The 13,347-nt window shown below is 38.6% G+C and overlaps 1 protein-coding gene across 1 annotated transcript in view; it reads left to right on the forward strand.

Moving 5' to 3' along the window:
• Nucleotides 1-13,347, forward strand: part of DNAH5 (dynein axonemal heavy chain 5) — a gene marked incomplete at its 5' end in the record, with an annotated part of 254,247 nt that overhangs the window by 29,437 nt on the left and 211,463 nt on the right. Inside the window, 2 exons of the mRNA XM_084621096.1 lie at nucleotides 8,688-8,822; nucleotides 10,152-10,236. Of these exons, the coding sequence (XP_084477222.1) occupies nucleotides 8,688-8,822; nucleotides 10,152-10,236 (220 nt within the window). The remainder of the gene's footprint in view (nucleotides 1-8,687; nucleotides 8,823-10,151; nucleotides 10,237-13,347) is intronic.

The raw sequence follows: 13,347 nt of genomic DNA on the forward strand, positions 1-13,347 counted from the left end.
CGCACAGGATTTGGCCCAAGAAGTGAATATAGGTGGACCTCTTAGTAATAGCCACCATAACATAATTACATTTAACATCTTTGTAGGGGGCAAAATACCAAAGAAACTCACCAAAGTAACATTTAACTTCAAAAAGCGGAACTACACAAAAATGAGGAAGCTAGTTAAAGGAACAATCACAAGGATGAAATGGATGCAAGCTACATGGACATATTTTAAAAAAATACCTTAATAGAAGCTCAATTTAAATGTATACCCCAAATAAAAAAATAATCAGGAAGAGGACCAAAAAACCCCAATACCACAATGACTAAACAACAGAATAAAAGAGGCAGTTAAAAGCAAAAAGCGGTCATTTAAAAATTGGAAGTCAAATCCTACTGAGAAAAATAGAAAAGAGTATAAACTCTGGCAAGTCAAGTGTAAAACTATAATTTTTTTAGGCAGGCCAAAAAGAATTTGAAGAGCAACTAGCAAAAGACACACAAACTAACAAACAAGTTGGAATTTTTGTGGATACCTCTCTGAAAACATGCGCTCTATGTGCAGCGGTAGTCAAAAAAGCGACCAATGTTAGGAACCATTAGGAAAGGGATAGATAATAAGATAGAAAATATAATGATGCTATATAAATTCATGGTATGCCCGCACCTTGAATACTGAGTGAATTTCTGGTCACCCGATCTGAAAAAAGATATATTAGAGTTGGAAAAAGTTCAGAGAAGGTCAACAAAAATGATTAGGGGTATGCAACAGCTTCCATATGAGGAGAGATTAAAAAGACTGGGACTTTTCAGATTGGAAAAGAGACTGCCGAGGGTGGGGAAGGGAGGGAGGAGATATGATAGAGAGCTATAAAATCATAAATGGTGTGGAGAAAGTGAATAAGGAAGTGTTATTTACTCCTTTTCATAACAGAAGAACCAGGGTTTACCAAATGAAACGAATAGGCATCATAAAACAAAAGGAAGTACTTCACACAATGCACAATCAACCTGTGGACCTTGTTGCCAGGAGATTTTGTGAAGGCCAAAACTATAATGGGGTTCAAATAAGAATTAGATAAGTTCATGGAGGATAGGTCCATCAATTGCTAATAGCCAATATAGTCAGAGACGCAACCCCATGTTCTGGGTGTCCCTAGTCTCTGACTGCCAGAAGCTGGGAGTGAGTGGCAAGGGATGGATCACTCGATGATTGCCTGTTCTGTTCATTCCCTCTGAAGCACCTGGTATTGACCACTATTGGAAAACATTATACTGGGCTAGATGGACCACTGGTCTGACCCAGTATGGCCGTTCTTATGTTCTATCAGAACAGTTTATTTATCTTGTCTGTCCTGTTAGTTACTGAAAACAAGGTCTAAGTGTTGAAAAAAGTGGTGATTGAAGTGTTGCTTAGATTCTTTGGGAGTTCATTCCATTGCCTTGGACTGGCCCCTGAGAAGCCTCCATCCAGCACAGATGAGCTTTTCCTGTGCTATGGACAGCTCACTGTGAATAAGGAGGGGATTTATTAGCTAGTCTTAATCTCAGAGCTTCAGGTGATCCGGGCCCAGGATATTCCAGAGACCATTGTATGCCTTGAAGATAAGGACACAGATGTGGAATTGAACTCTTACCTATAGATACAGCAGAGGGTAAGTTGTTTGTGCTCATAGTAGCTTGCATTGTTCAATGGATATTTTTACTCATTGGAATTTCCAAAGGTCTAGTGGAGCAGAAATGATCAATGCTGTCTCTTTGTACTGTCCTCAAATCTTTTTAAAATTAGGTGGGCTATTGTGGAGCTGGCATATGAAAGTAAAAGACTAATGTACCTCTTTATTTCCATGTATGAAGTCTGAGGATATAGCTTTCCTTATTTAGCAGAATCAAATCAAATAGTTGAAATTTGCATCAGATAGCCTTTATGTGAAAAAGTGATACTGTTGCTATGCTGTATTAAACTAATTTTCCGATATGTTTTCACAACATAACATACTCTGTGGTTTTAAAATGACAGTGTCTATGAATCCAAACTTTTTGGCTAAAGAAATTTTTCAGTGAAAAGATGACGTACGCTAATTCTACTGAAATTGAAAATGAAAAGCAGCATAGGGGATCAAACTGTACTGTTTCCTGTTGTCTTTAATTGATTTGTACATGAAGCTGAGCTGAACTTAACTGCTGATCTGGACTCATTTTAAAAAAACAGTCAGCATTTAGATACTTAGTGATTTTTAAATAGTGCACAAAAATTAAATCCTTAATCCAAGAGGATGAGCAGAAAATATAGCCCACCTGGTATTTTCTTAAATCATGGGCCTTGTTACAGCAGACAGGCTGGGTATATAAAAATTGGCTTATGTGACACATTCGTATACTTGAAAGCTTTGGAATTGATTTGTACTATAAAAGACGTTTTGGTGGAGACTACCTTGTTGATAAATTTCATGGTCAATTGCTTGACCACACTTTGGTTTGTTACAAAATCTACTTGAGAGACCACATAACCAATATCAGCCAGGTTTATTGTAAAAGTCAATAATAGTATAGTACAGGAAAAAAGATTTAATATGACAGCAGTTTCCAGGAAGCTGTCTTGTGTAGCATTGTTACATTCATCTTACACAGAAGGTGTGCTGCCAAAGTTACACATTTCATCTAGGAGTGTTTATAGGATGACTTTACAAGTTACAAAACGCATTATACATCACTAAAATTAAACTCATCAGTTTGTACCAGTTCCTTAACTTGTTCTTCTGTCCCTTCCTTATCTTTGTTTTGGATACCAAAATTCTAGGTACTGATCCATGAAGGTACCTTCCCAGCTTGTACTGAGGCAGAACATTAAATGTATTTTGCCTTTGACCATGTTTCTTACTTTCTAATGCCAAAGCTGAAGTCAGCTTTGCAAAGTCCTTCGGGGTGCTTAGCATAAGTGAATAGGATTATAAAAAGACAAACCAAGTCCGGCAATGTAACTGCTAGAAATATATATGCAATAAAATGTTATATTGATAGTGTGTGCTTAATGAATATTACTATAACATTACTAGGGCTATTACTATAACATTAGATCGTGCATCTATCTCTCTATCAAAGCCCAACATACATTATTCAGTTTAGTTGCAGTTGTAAGTATATGCTGCTTGATTTGTCCTTTTGTGTGTAGAATTGGATATCACAAGAACAAATTGTGTGCTCCATTAGATGGAAATTACTAATACCAACTGAATCAACCTAAGGTGTGGGAGGAGAATGTCTTTACATTTAATTGGGAATTCCAATTTTAACGTGGCATCAGTATCTGGAGAGGGCTATTTCCCCGTAAAAATTAGGATTTCATGAATAATGAAAAAAGAACAAACTGCACATGAAATACTTGGCAGCCTGAATATTCTTTAAAGTGGAGTACTCAAAAGTACTGTTCATGCAAATTAGCTCTGCTATTCATGCATATACATGACAATAAGTCTTCAGTGAAATGATGGCATTACTATATTTTTTTACCAGAACCCTGCCTCAGTCAGTGCAGATCTTGAACAGGGTATACTAATGAACAAAGCAGTGGAGAATCTTTCTTTGATGTTATTTTGACTCTTGCCTCATTGACTACATGCGTCTGTTTCGTTATGTGTATAGCTTCCAAGTTCTGTAACCAATCAGGCAGTGTTCTGTTGAAAGTATCAGACCTTTCTTAGTCCTCAGTGATGTAAGCACGGGCATTGTCTTTCTACACAGAAGCAGGTACAGAAGTGAAACCTCAGAATGAATAAAGTGACCATGATACATAAATGTTTGTTTCCTTGTTACTTGTAATTGAAAGATTATTCTTCAACTAAAGAACAGTTTTTAGAGAAACTCAGAATCGTCATTTCAAAATTGCCACCATAACTCACTGTTTCACTGGGATGCAGGCCCCTGACTGTCATAAGAAAAGATGGCCACCGTCTCCATTCATTTATTGCTAAGTGTTGATATGAAAGCATGGAGGATGCCATCTTTGGTGATGGCTGGTTGGTTTTGCTCCCATGGAGAGCAATGGGAGATAGCAGCCATCTTTGCAAAGGGCTGTTGTGGCCTTACCCCAATTGCGAACAACTGATGGCAGCCATTTTTCAAGAGAACTTTTCACGATTTTTTTTTAAAAGTTTATGCAGCAGCCTACTTTGAAGATGAAACTTATTTTTGGCAAAGATGCTTAGTCCTAGTTGTACTTTTAAAAACCTGTTGTACCAGATCTACTCAATAGGGAAGATAAGAGGGGGGGAAAGATGTAAATACAGTAATGGTGTAAATCTGGCAAGGGTGTAAATCTGGCAATGCTAGCAGCTGTGAATCCAGTTAAACTGGCCAATATGCCATGACTGCCTTGCACTGCTCTAGAGCAGCATGAAGCAGCCTGGGCATATGGGTGAATGAGACCCTAAAATGTGAAAGGCAATGCTACAATAGATATTTGCCTTCCTACCACTAGAAATGTAGCGTGGTAGCTCTTTCTCTGGATTCTCGTTTAATGTCAGCATACGTATTAACCTTTTAAAAAAAGGAATGCTCAGACTAAAGTATATATCAGTAATTTAGAATGAAATATTGTCATGTGACTTTGTGGTCTCCAGGCAGAGTCGCTGTAATGATGTCACAGGCACAAGCTCCGTAAGAGCAGACAATGTATTTATTACTAGAACAGGGAACAGAGGCAGCTCCCCTCCTGCTGCTGACTCTGAACACTTTTACTTTTCCTCTCTGGGCCTTTCTCTCAAGGTTACTTCCTGAGTCAGGGGTTTTCCCTGCTGGGAGGTCTCACACCCATTAGGGGCTGCGGATGCATATACCACACATAGACCCAGCCAGCAGCATAATTAAGGCACAATACAATACAGCTAGGGTGTAATTACTCCAAAACAAGAATTTAAAAGTTAGTTTAGATTTCTTTTCATTTTAAAACCTTAAGTTAAAGAAATCCACAATTAAGGCTCCCTATCAACCGGACTCCAGCCAGTAGCTGGAAGGTATATTTGATGGTTGTGGTGATTTTTGCATCAGATGATAAAATTATCTTGTGCATTAGTTGATCCTGTTGTCTTTATGTTGTCTTTTAAATTACAAAACTTTGTAAAGAGAAATAGACTCTGGATAACCATTTTAAAGCCATGTCAGAAAACAATTAGTCCAGTTGAGAACTGGTATAACTTTATTGAATAGAAAGGAGTTACACATAGGATTACTTGAGGTCTTATTTCCAATATTTGTTTGACTATTTCATACACTGCTCAACAGATTTCCTACAGGAAAGTACTGACCTGTAGGAAAATAGGCACTCAGAAACTTTGCCGATCAACCTTTTGTAATTTTTTGACTATGAGTTGAGTAGGTGTATAACATGCATATTAATTAAATTAAGTATACAGGCTGAGTTAATAAAAGTCAGTAACTCTGTGGCTGAGTTTGCAAGTAGTTTTATGAAGTGTTGCAACCTAGGAATTCAGTGGGAAATTCAGGAGCTTTAAAGTGTAATGATGAGAGAGATTCCTCTTTTTTGAGAACTACTCAAGCTGATTAGGTTTATATTAACTGTAGTTTTGTGTGCCAACAGCATTTAAATGTAAACACTTTGTTAATGTTTTACTAGCCTTCAGGAATGTCTGTATCATCAACTCTAAATAGCACATAAGAAAACAGATTAACCATAAGAATAACATAACTGTCAAGAACAGTGTATTCACTAGCATTTTGTTACCTAGCAGCAAGCAACAGGAAGGCATTGTATATGCTGTACAGGTGCTTGAGGAGGTAATGAATACCAGTCATCCTCCTGTAGTTTCTCTGGGTCCAGTAGGGTTTCCCACACTAAGGTTTGGGAGCATCCTAAGTCTATTAGCCTCGACACTGCCCCAAGGCATACTTGAGTTACAATTCTACTCTGTTTGGTTTAAGAGACACCATGTAATTGCAGTCCATGAGAGGGCACAAACAGCTAAGATGCCCAGGTTTCCCTCACTGAAAACAGATGACTGTCCAGATAGAGGACCCTCATTTGCCTCCTGCTGGTCATCATTCTGCATGCTCCTCTTCAGGCAGCTCATGGGGCAGTGTATCGGAGAGCCTCCAGGGGGTTTAGTAAATGAGTGCTCCTTATTCCGGGACTTCTCTAGTTCCTTCCTGATAACCAAAGCTGACTCCTCATGTGATTAGGCCTGTGGCCCTCTAGGCTTATGTCCATCATCCTTGCCCAGCTAGCCTGCTCTCAAATTCCTCTGAGTTGGATGGCAGTTGCCAGTGAGTCGAAGATTCTGTCTGTGTACCCAGGTCCAAACAAAGGCTGCAAGACCTCTGAATATCAATCCAGCAATACTGAGTCTCTAGTCTCTGAAGAACAGTATTCTGGCTGAAGCGAGTGGTACATCTCCAGGGATGCCCCCAGTTGGTTGAGTATAGCAGCTTTCAGGATGTCATAGTCATTGGTGGTGTTGTGATCAAGGCCTGGTAAGCAGCATCCCCAGACAGAAAATTATCTATTTGCATGGCCTAGGTAGTCTTCACCCACCGAGCTACTGGGGCTAATTGCTCAAACACCATGAGATAGGGCTCAGGATCGTCAGTGAGCTTTAATTTGGAGAGGTTTATATCCAGCCCTGGTGGTGTTGCTTCAGATGGGGAGCAGCTGGCGACCTACTGAAGCATGGCCTCCTGGAACTGTTGTTGCTGTCATTGCTGCTGCAGCAGAAGTATCTTGAGGAGCACTCTGTTGCTGCTGCGTGGCTCACGAGGCCTCCTGTTCTTCCAGGAGCAGCCGCTGGTTCTCCACCTGGGTCTGCAGTTCCTGAACCAGGAGTTGTAAGGGATCTTCCATGACCCCCTTCCTGGAAAAGGGGAGAAGCTGATGCCATTTCTACTACCAAGTTGTGGCAGCATGCCTGGAGCTGAAGAACTCTGGCAGGGAGCGTGGTCTCGGTTTTTAAGTGGTTAATGAACAAACAAAAATACAATTTGGTTGTCTACAACTTTAAACTCATCAACAAAAATGTAGTTGCTTGTTCACAGCACTGGAAACAAAGGCCCTGACCTGGCCCCACGTTTCTGGATTAGACTGAGGAGTTTCTCTCTTGTCCCAGCTCCACCCACACTCATCCTGGCTTGAAGCAGGCCAGCATTCTTAACTTGCCTGGCAACTCCTGATTGGTTACTGTTTCTGCCTGGCCATTAGAGAACTAATTCTTGTGGGTACCCTGGGTTGAGTGGGTTTTTCCTAGGCAGGGGGTGTCGGGTGCCACGGTCTCCAGCAGGGATGGAGGCAGAGAAATTGCAACAGACCCCATCACAGGGAGGAACTTCACCCTCTATTAGTTTGCTAACCAGCTTCATGGATAAATGAACATTGAGCTCAAGTCATATGACAATTTTTTTTAAAAGGACAAATGAGCACTGTCTGGTAATGCTGACAAATGTGAGATGCTATTTTATAGTTGAATATAGTTCTCTTTTTAAGACAATTTAAGGATTATCCACCTCACAGAGTAAAGCCCATACAGTGTATAGCACATTGTCATTTGTTTTATCCTTTTGTAGTCTCCAGGGAGCAAATGAGTTGCAGATATGATAAAAGATTGTGCTTAATATGCACAAAACTAATATTTTACTACCATTGCCTTCTTCAACCATATCAACTTAATGAAAACCCAGTCACCTATTTTATAAGTTAACAGAAAAAAATTCTCTCCCCACACATTCAAGCATTCTAAACAAATGTCTCTAGGACTAAAAGAAATTTTTACAAATTCTTCCATAAGATCCTGCAATAATTAGGAAGCATATTTACATAAGGGAATAATTTCAATTATGCAAGGCCTATTGGATCTGCTACAGCTTCTGGCTATATTACTTGCGGTCATACTCTAGAATTACTAGATTCTCCATTATCACTGGGGAAATTAAGTTTGGATTTACCACCAACAAAATATAATTCTAAATTTCTATTGAAAATGAAATAATATTAATTCTTGTGATCTGCAAGCACAATAATACCAGCAACTATTCCAGAAGGTTATTTTGTCTCTAACCAAATGAGATGTGTTGCATATGGGATTCAATTTAATTAGAAGCTGAGGTATAGTATTTAAAAAAACAATCTAATAGCAGTAGCTAACTGTTTGTAAACACTTGTGTATCTTCAGGCTTATTGCTTGTATTACATATCCTTATATTAAAGAGATAATGTGTGAAATCCCAACCACCTCAGTGAGCTTCTTTGTCCTTTTACGGCACAAACCCTTAGCAATCCTACATGAATAACAAATAGGATATGTTGGAATCATGTCCTGACTTAAACAGCATATGTAAATAGCCTGGAAAGCAGGGACTAGTGGCCTAAGGAGCTGAGGATTGTGCTAGATTTATGTAGCCTGATATGGATGGTACCTCATGCAATTTCTTCCAGAGAAGGCCTCTGATAGGAATACATGATGCTATATAATATGCTTAGTTAATAAAGTTGTAGGCTAAATCAGATGGTTGAACCACATAAATTAGCTGTAAAACTTAAATTTCATAACTTTTCATAAGTATAGGTTGTGGCCTAAAAGTAGGTCAGCCATAAGTAAACCCCAAAAGAAGGAGATGTAACTTCAAAAGTGAGCAAATTAAGTTGTACAGATCACTTGAGCAGTTCTAAATTTTCTCCCAACGGTCAATGTTTTCTTACAGCAAAAGCTCAAGGAGGAGAAGGAGGCCAAAAGAGCTCAGCTGGATGGCAGGCATGATTATATATTGGATATTGTTGCTTCCTGCGTGGACCTGGACAAAGCTGAAGTGGAAGATGCTATTCTTGAGGGTAACCAGGTGTGCTGAATTTTACCTTTACAGAGTCTGTAGCACATTTTCTGGCTTCAGAGTTACTATTGTAACTTTTATAGCAGCTATCTGTTAGCTTGTACGTGCCTCTGGATCACCAGACTCCTCTAATTACTTTTCCCTCATCTTGCACTCAGTTTCAGCTATATTGCACTTCCAGCTTTTGAGGCTACAGAATACTAAGTTTAAAATACATAACTGAGAATTTGCAAAGTTTACAAGAGAGGTTGGAAAGAAGTAAAATCCCCTTCCATGTTTAGTGGAGCCCTTCATTTCCCATGTTCACATTTGGGCCTCAACAGAATGGAAGATCAAACTGGGGTTAAACCCAGACTTATGAATGTGATGCTGATTAGTAGAGGGAGCTTCTTTAGGATCTCGCAAAATTGAAGTACTTGCTCTGTGGGAGATTCTCAGTGACCCATTGTCAGTGATCTGTAATCCTGGTGATATCACCTGCACTCACACTTCAGTGGCAAAAAAGGACACTTTCAACATAAGCTGTCGTCTGTCTAAGAGGAGCCACACCCTTTAGGGGCTGCTTGTGAATGTGCTAAGAAATACCCCCTACATGTCCAGTACAACCACTATAAAAGAATATTAAACATAGGTTCTGTACTCTGAGTCCCCTGACTGCCAGTTAATGTCTGGGTGAATAAGCTGCTGATTACCTTTTATACAGCCCTAAAGGGTCTATGGGACAGTTACCTAAGGCTGAACATCCCAAAGATGTAGCTCAAGGAAGCTAGAGGAGTAGGGCATTCTTGGTAGTCTTAAATCTGAACATAGCTGTGAAATTCCCTTGAGGCTTGAACATGGCTGCATCCAAAAAGCTGTTGGAATACAGACTTCTCATGCCATGCTGCTTCGTAACAGCAGCTACATTTTGCTAATTTTTAGCCAGTCAGTGTAGTTCACCCTTTGAAACTGGTGGTGGAGAAACAGAGTAAGAGCTCTCTGTACATTTTTGCCTTAATTGAAGCCATGTACAGTGAACTCAACTTTTGTAACTATGATCACAATATACAGTAAATGGCTGAAGTAAAGAAGGGCCTGATCCTACCACTTTTCCTTATGTTACACAGTAATTACCAATTTGAGTAACCCCATTAAATTAAGTAGATTTATTGGCAGGGGTAGAAGCAACTCAACTTCAATAATAGCGGCAGAATTGGGCCTTACATGATGGCTTAACTTTCATATTTAACAACGATGCTAAAATGCATGTACTTAAGGCTTGGTTTTGTGAATGCTGGTAAGCTATCTAGTAAATAACTAGGAAAAGTATGTAAATGATCTAACCTAACCTTTTAACAGATTGAGCGCATCAATAAGTTCTTGGCCATTGAAGGATTTCGTCATATCATGTTCTACTATCAAGATGTGGAGACACCTGAAACTGGTTAAGTAACTTGTAGTAGTATTATTTGCTTTACTATAACATGCTGCATCCCAAGTTGTGCTAGGTGATATGTAAACATAGCTATTTTCCAATTTAAATAAAGTGAGGATCAAGGTACCTGAAATCTTGTTCAGTCACATGCTTCTAATTTCTCTCCACTTACATCCTTGGCATTCACAGAATTTATTGCACATATTCAGTAAACTAACCCTGATCATGCTCTGTCATATGGTGTCTGTGTAACCTTAAACAGAGTAGATAAACTGAATTACGTTCAAAAGTGAAGCATTTGCAGGAGGGATGGAAATAATTTAGAAGAGTGATTCTCCTGAATGCACCAGCTTAAAGTGACATAAGTCACTCTGAACCTCAGTCAGGTTGCCTTACACCCCTGTGCCAGTGACTGACAGAGTTACACCTGGTGTAACTTACACATGGAGCTAGAAGATTAAATTTTGAAGTAGGGTGGATGTTGTAGAGGAGAGGAATGGATTGACTGAATATAGAGGTGAGGTACTGAGGGATGGAACTAGGTTGATGAAAAGAGGGAGGAGCTAACAAATGGCAAAGAGGGAAGTGAAAACATCTGATGGGTAATGAGAGAATAAAGGAGAATATTATAGGGCAGCTTCAAAATCTGTGACAGTTACTAGCAAAGAGCAATACCAAAAAAGAGGAAGGGAACCCAATGGCATACCCTATGCTATTTGGTGGCTACATCCTGGTAAGAAGCCCAGCAGCTTGCTTTACTCTCCTGGCTACTACAGGGGAGTCATATTGGGCTTCTTACCAGGCCACTGCCTATAGCAAAAACTGTGGGAAAGATTACACCTTTTATATCAGAAGAAATAGTTCCTGTTTTAAAATCTGTAATCTACCTCCAGAAATTCTTATAGTTCACCAGTCTGATTTTTGGCAGGAAATGTATGAGGTAAGGAGCATGAAATTTTTAATCAGTAATATCTTGAATAACAGAATGTTGTGCGTACTCAGTCTTGCACCATCATGTCATGCAATAATAGTCAACTTTTCCCTCTGCTCAAAATACAGCTTACAAAAAAGTCCATTAATCAAAATGTAGAGGGAATGTTAAAGTACTGCTCTCTCTCTTGCTGTAAAGTCTATTAGGCAAGCAATTAATGATGCAAATTAACAAAATTATTTCTGAATGCATTGTGAATGTCATTAAAACTTAGTACTAATAGAAAATGAGGAGAAACTCAGATACCATTTGTTCTTTAAAAGCCTAAATCCCTAGAAACTGGGAGCCTTGGAAGTATCTATTAAAAACTAAGTGAAGATAGAAAGAAAAATCTCAGTCTTGCAAATCAACTCAGGGAGTGGGAGAAAGGTTAAAAGATCAGGTTCTCTTTTTTGTCTTAAACATGTCTTGAGGCACTATTATAATTAGGTAAAATTAACTACTTTCAGTGTAGCCTGAAAGCAACTGTATACCATTTGGCTTTGACATATGCACAAATATATTTATACACATGTGTGTCTTCACAAATTATTTTTTTATCTACTCAAGTAGATAAAAACTTTACTGACCTTTAGTAATTATTTTTTCTTTCTTGTGGCTCACAAATATGATCACATTACACCGTCTGAAGACTAGAGAAATTACCCATGCATATTGAATGAATGACCTCCTTTTTCCCAGGCTTATTGACCTGATGTTGGTATGTTGCTGAAAAAGGATCATTAAGTTCTTGAGTGACAAGGCACAATAAAAGTTTTGCTTTGAGTATCTTGAGGGCAAAAAAATAACTACTAACCTAACTGTATGGTTTAATTTGTATTGTAATGAGGCCCTTAGGTTTTTGACATTTACTTTGCAAATGAACTGGGAAAAGGGGTAGATGAAGTTAATTTATAACCTAAAGTTAAACTATAAAAATGTAATAGTTTTTCCTCTCCCACCCCAATCACTTTCTAGCAGTACTTCTAGTTTCCATTAATAAACACAAAGTTGTTGCTTTATGATCTTGGCCAAACTTCAGGATGGAAGTGTGATCGTATTATTCAGATGCTTGTTTAAGCTCTAGCTCATTATTAACACTCTTTCATTATTGTCATTATTAACAAATCACCATCTTATTGGGATATCTTTCAAACAATTCCTCACATTCACTGCTTGTAAAGGGTAACCATACGGTGCAGGTCTTTACCCCAAAGAAAGGTAACTTAACTGCCCTGTATTCTGCTTAACTCTGACTCATTGCTGTGCCACCTTGGTGGTCTCACTGGCCATCTCTCATTGTTCTTAACTCTGACTTAATTACCTTTAAAAATTTTCTGCAAACTTCTTTTTAGCCTTTTGCTGGCACAATATTGTATCCCTTAATCTGAGGTAACCTTGCCCAGTACAAGCAATATTACTTATTACTTAGTAACTATTCACGTGCATAAGAAATAAACAAATGAGAAAAGAAAAGGAGTACTTGTGACACCTTAGAGACTAACAAATTAGACTCAATCTCTACTACTGCTACTACTGGATAGTTGGACATATAGATGTCCCTAATGGATACTATTGGCAGAACTGAGTTTCTCAGCACTTGGTAGCTTTGCTTTCCTCTTCCTAGTCGCGGTATTGTCCCTCACACCTTAAAACATAACAGTATAACTTAATAAAGCTGGCCACAGTTCTTTCTCACTTCAAAGAAAAATATTTTTTAAAGATAACAAATATCCATATTTCACCTTTTTGCTCATTTCAAAACCAAAATATTTGTTTTGAACCAAACAATTTTGACCTGTTTTTCTTTGGGATGGTGGGAAAGCTATATGTTTGGTTTCCTTTCACCCTCTGTTTTCGTCTTTACTTTGTGGTGCGCTTCACCAGAGGAAAACGTGTGTGTCCATCCCCATCTGTCTGCCCCCTGAAAACCAAAACTAACTTTTCAAAAACTGTATCCAAATGAAAATTTTCATGCTGAATTTGAGGCATTTTTCCATGTTAAAACTTCAAATATTTTGTTCCCATTTTTAGTGAAAGTTTACACAACATTGTTTTTTTTTTTTAAAACCAGGTGTAGACCCCAGTCTCCCCTTCACAAACTTTTGTTCCCAGTTCAGTTTAGGAGCATCTCCTATACTAGGTATGAA

Source organism: Lepidochelys olivacea (genome assembly GCF_965140295.1).
Source record: "Lepidochelys olivacea isolate rLepOli2 genome assembly, chromosome: 2".
Classification (NCBI taxonomy): Eukaryota; Metazoa; Chordata; order Testudines; family Cheloniidae; genus Lepidochelys; species Lepidochelys olivacea.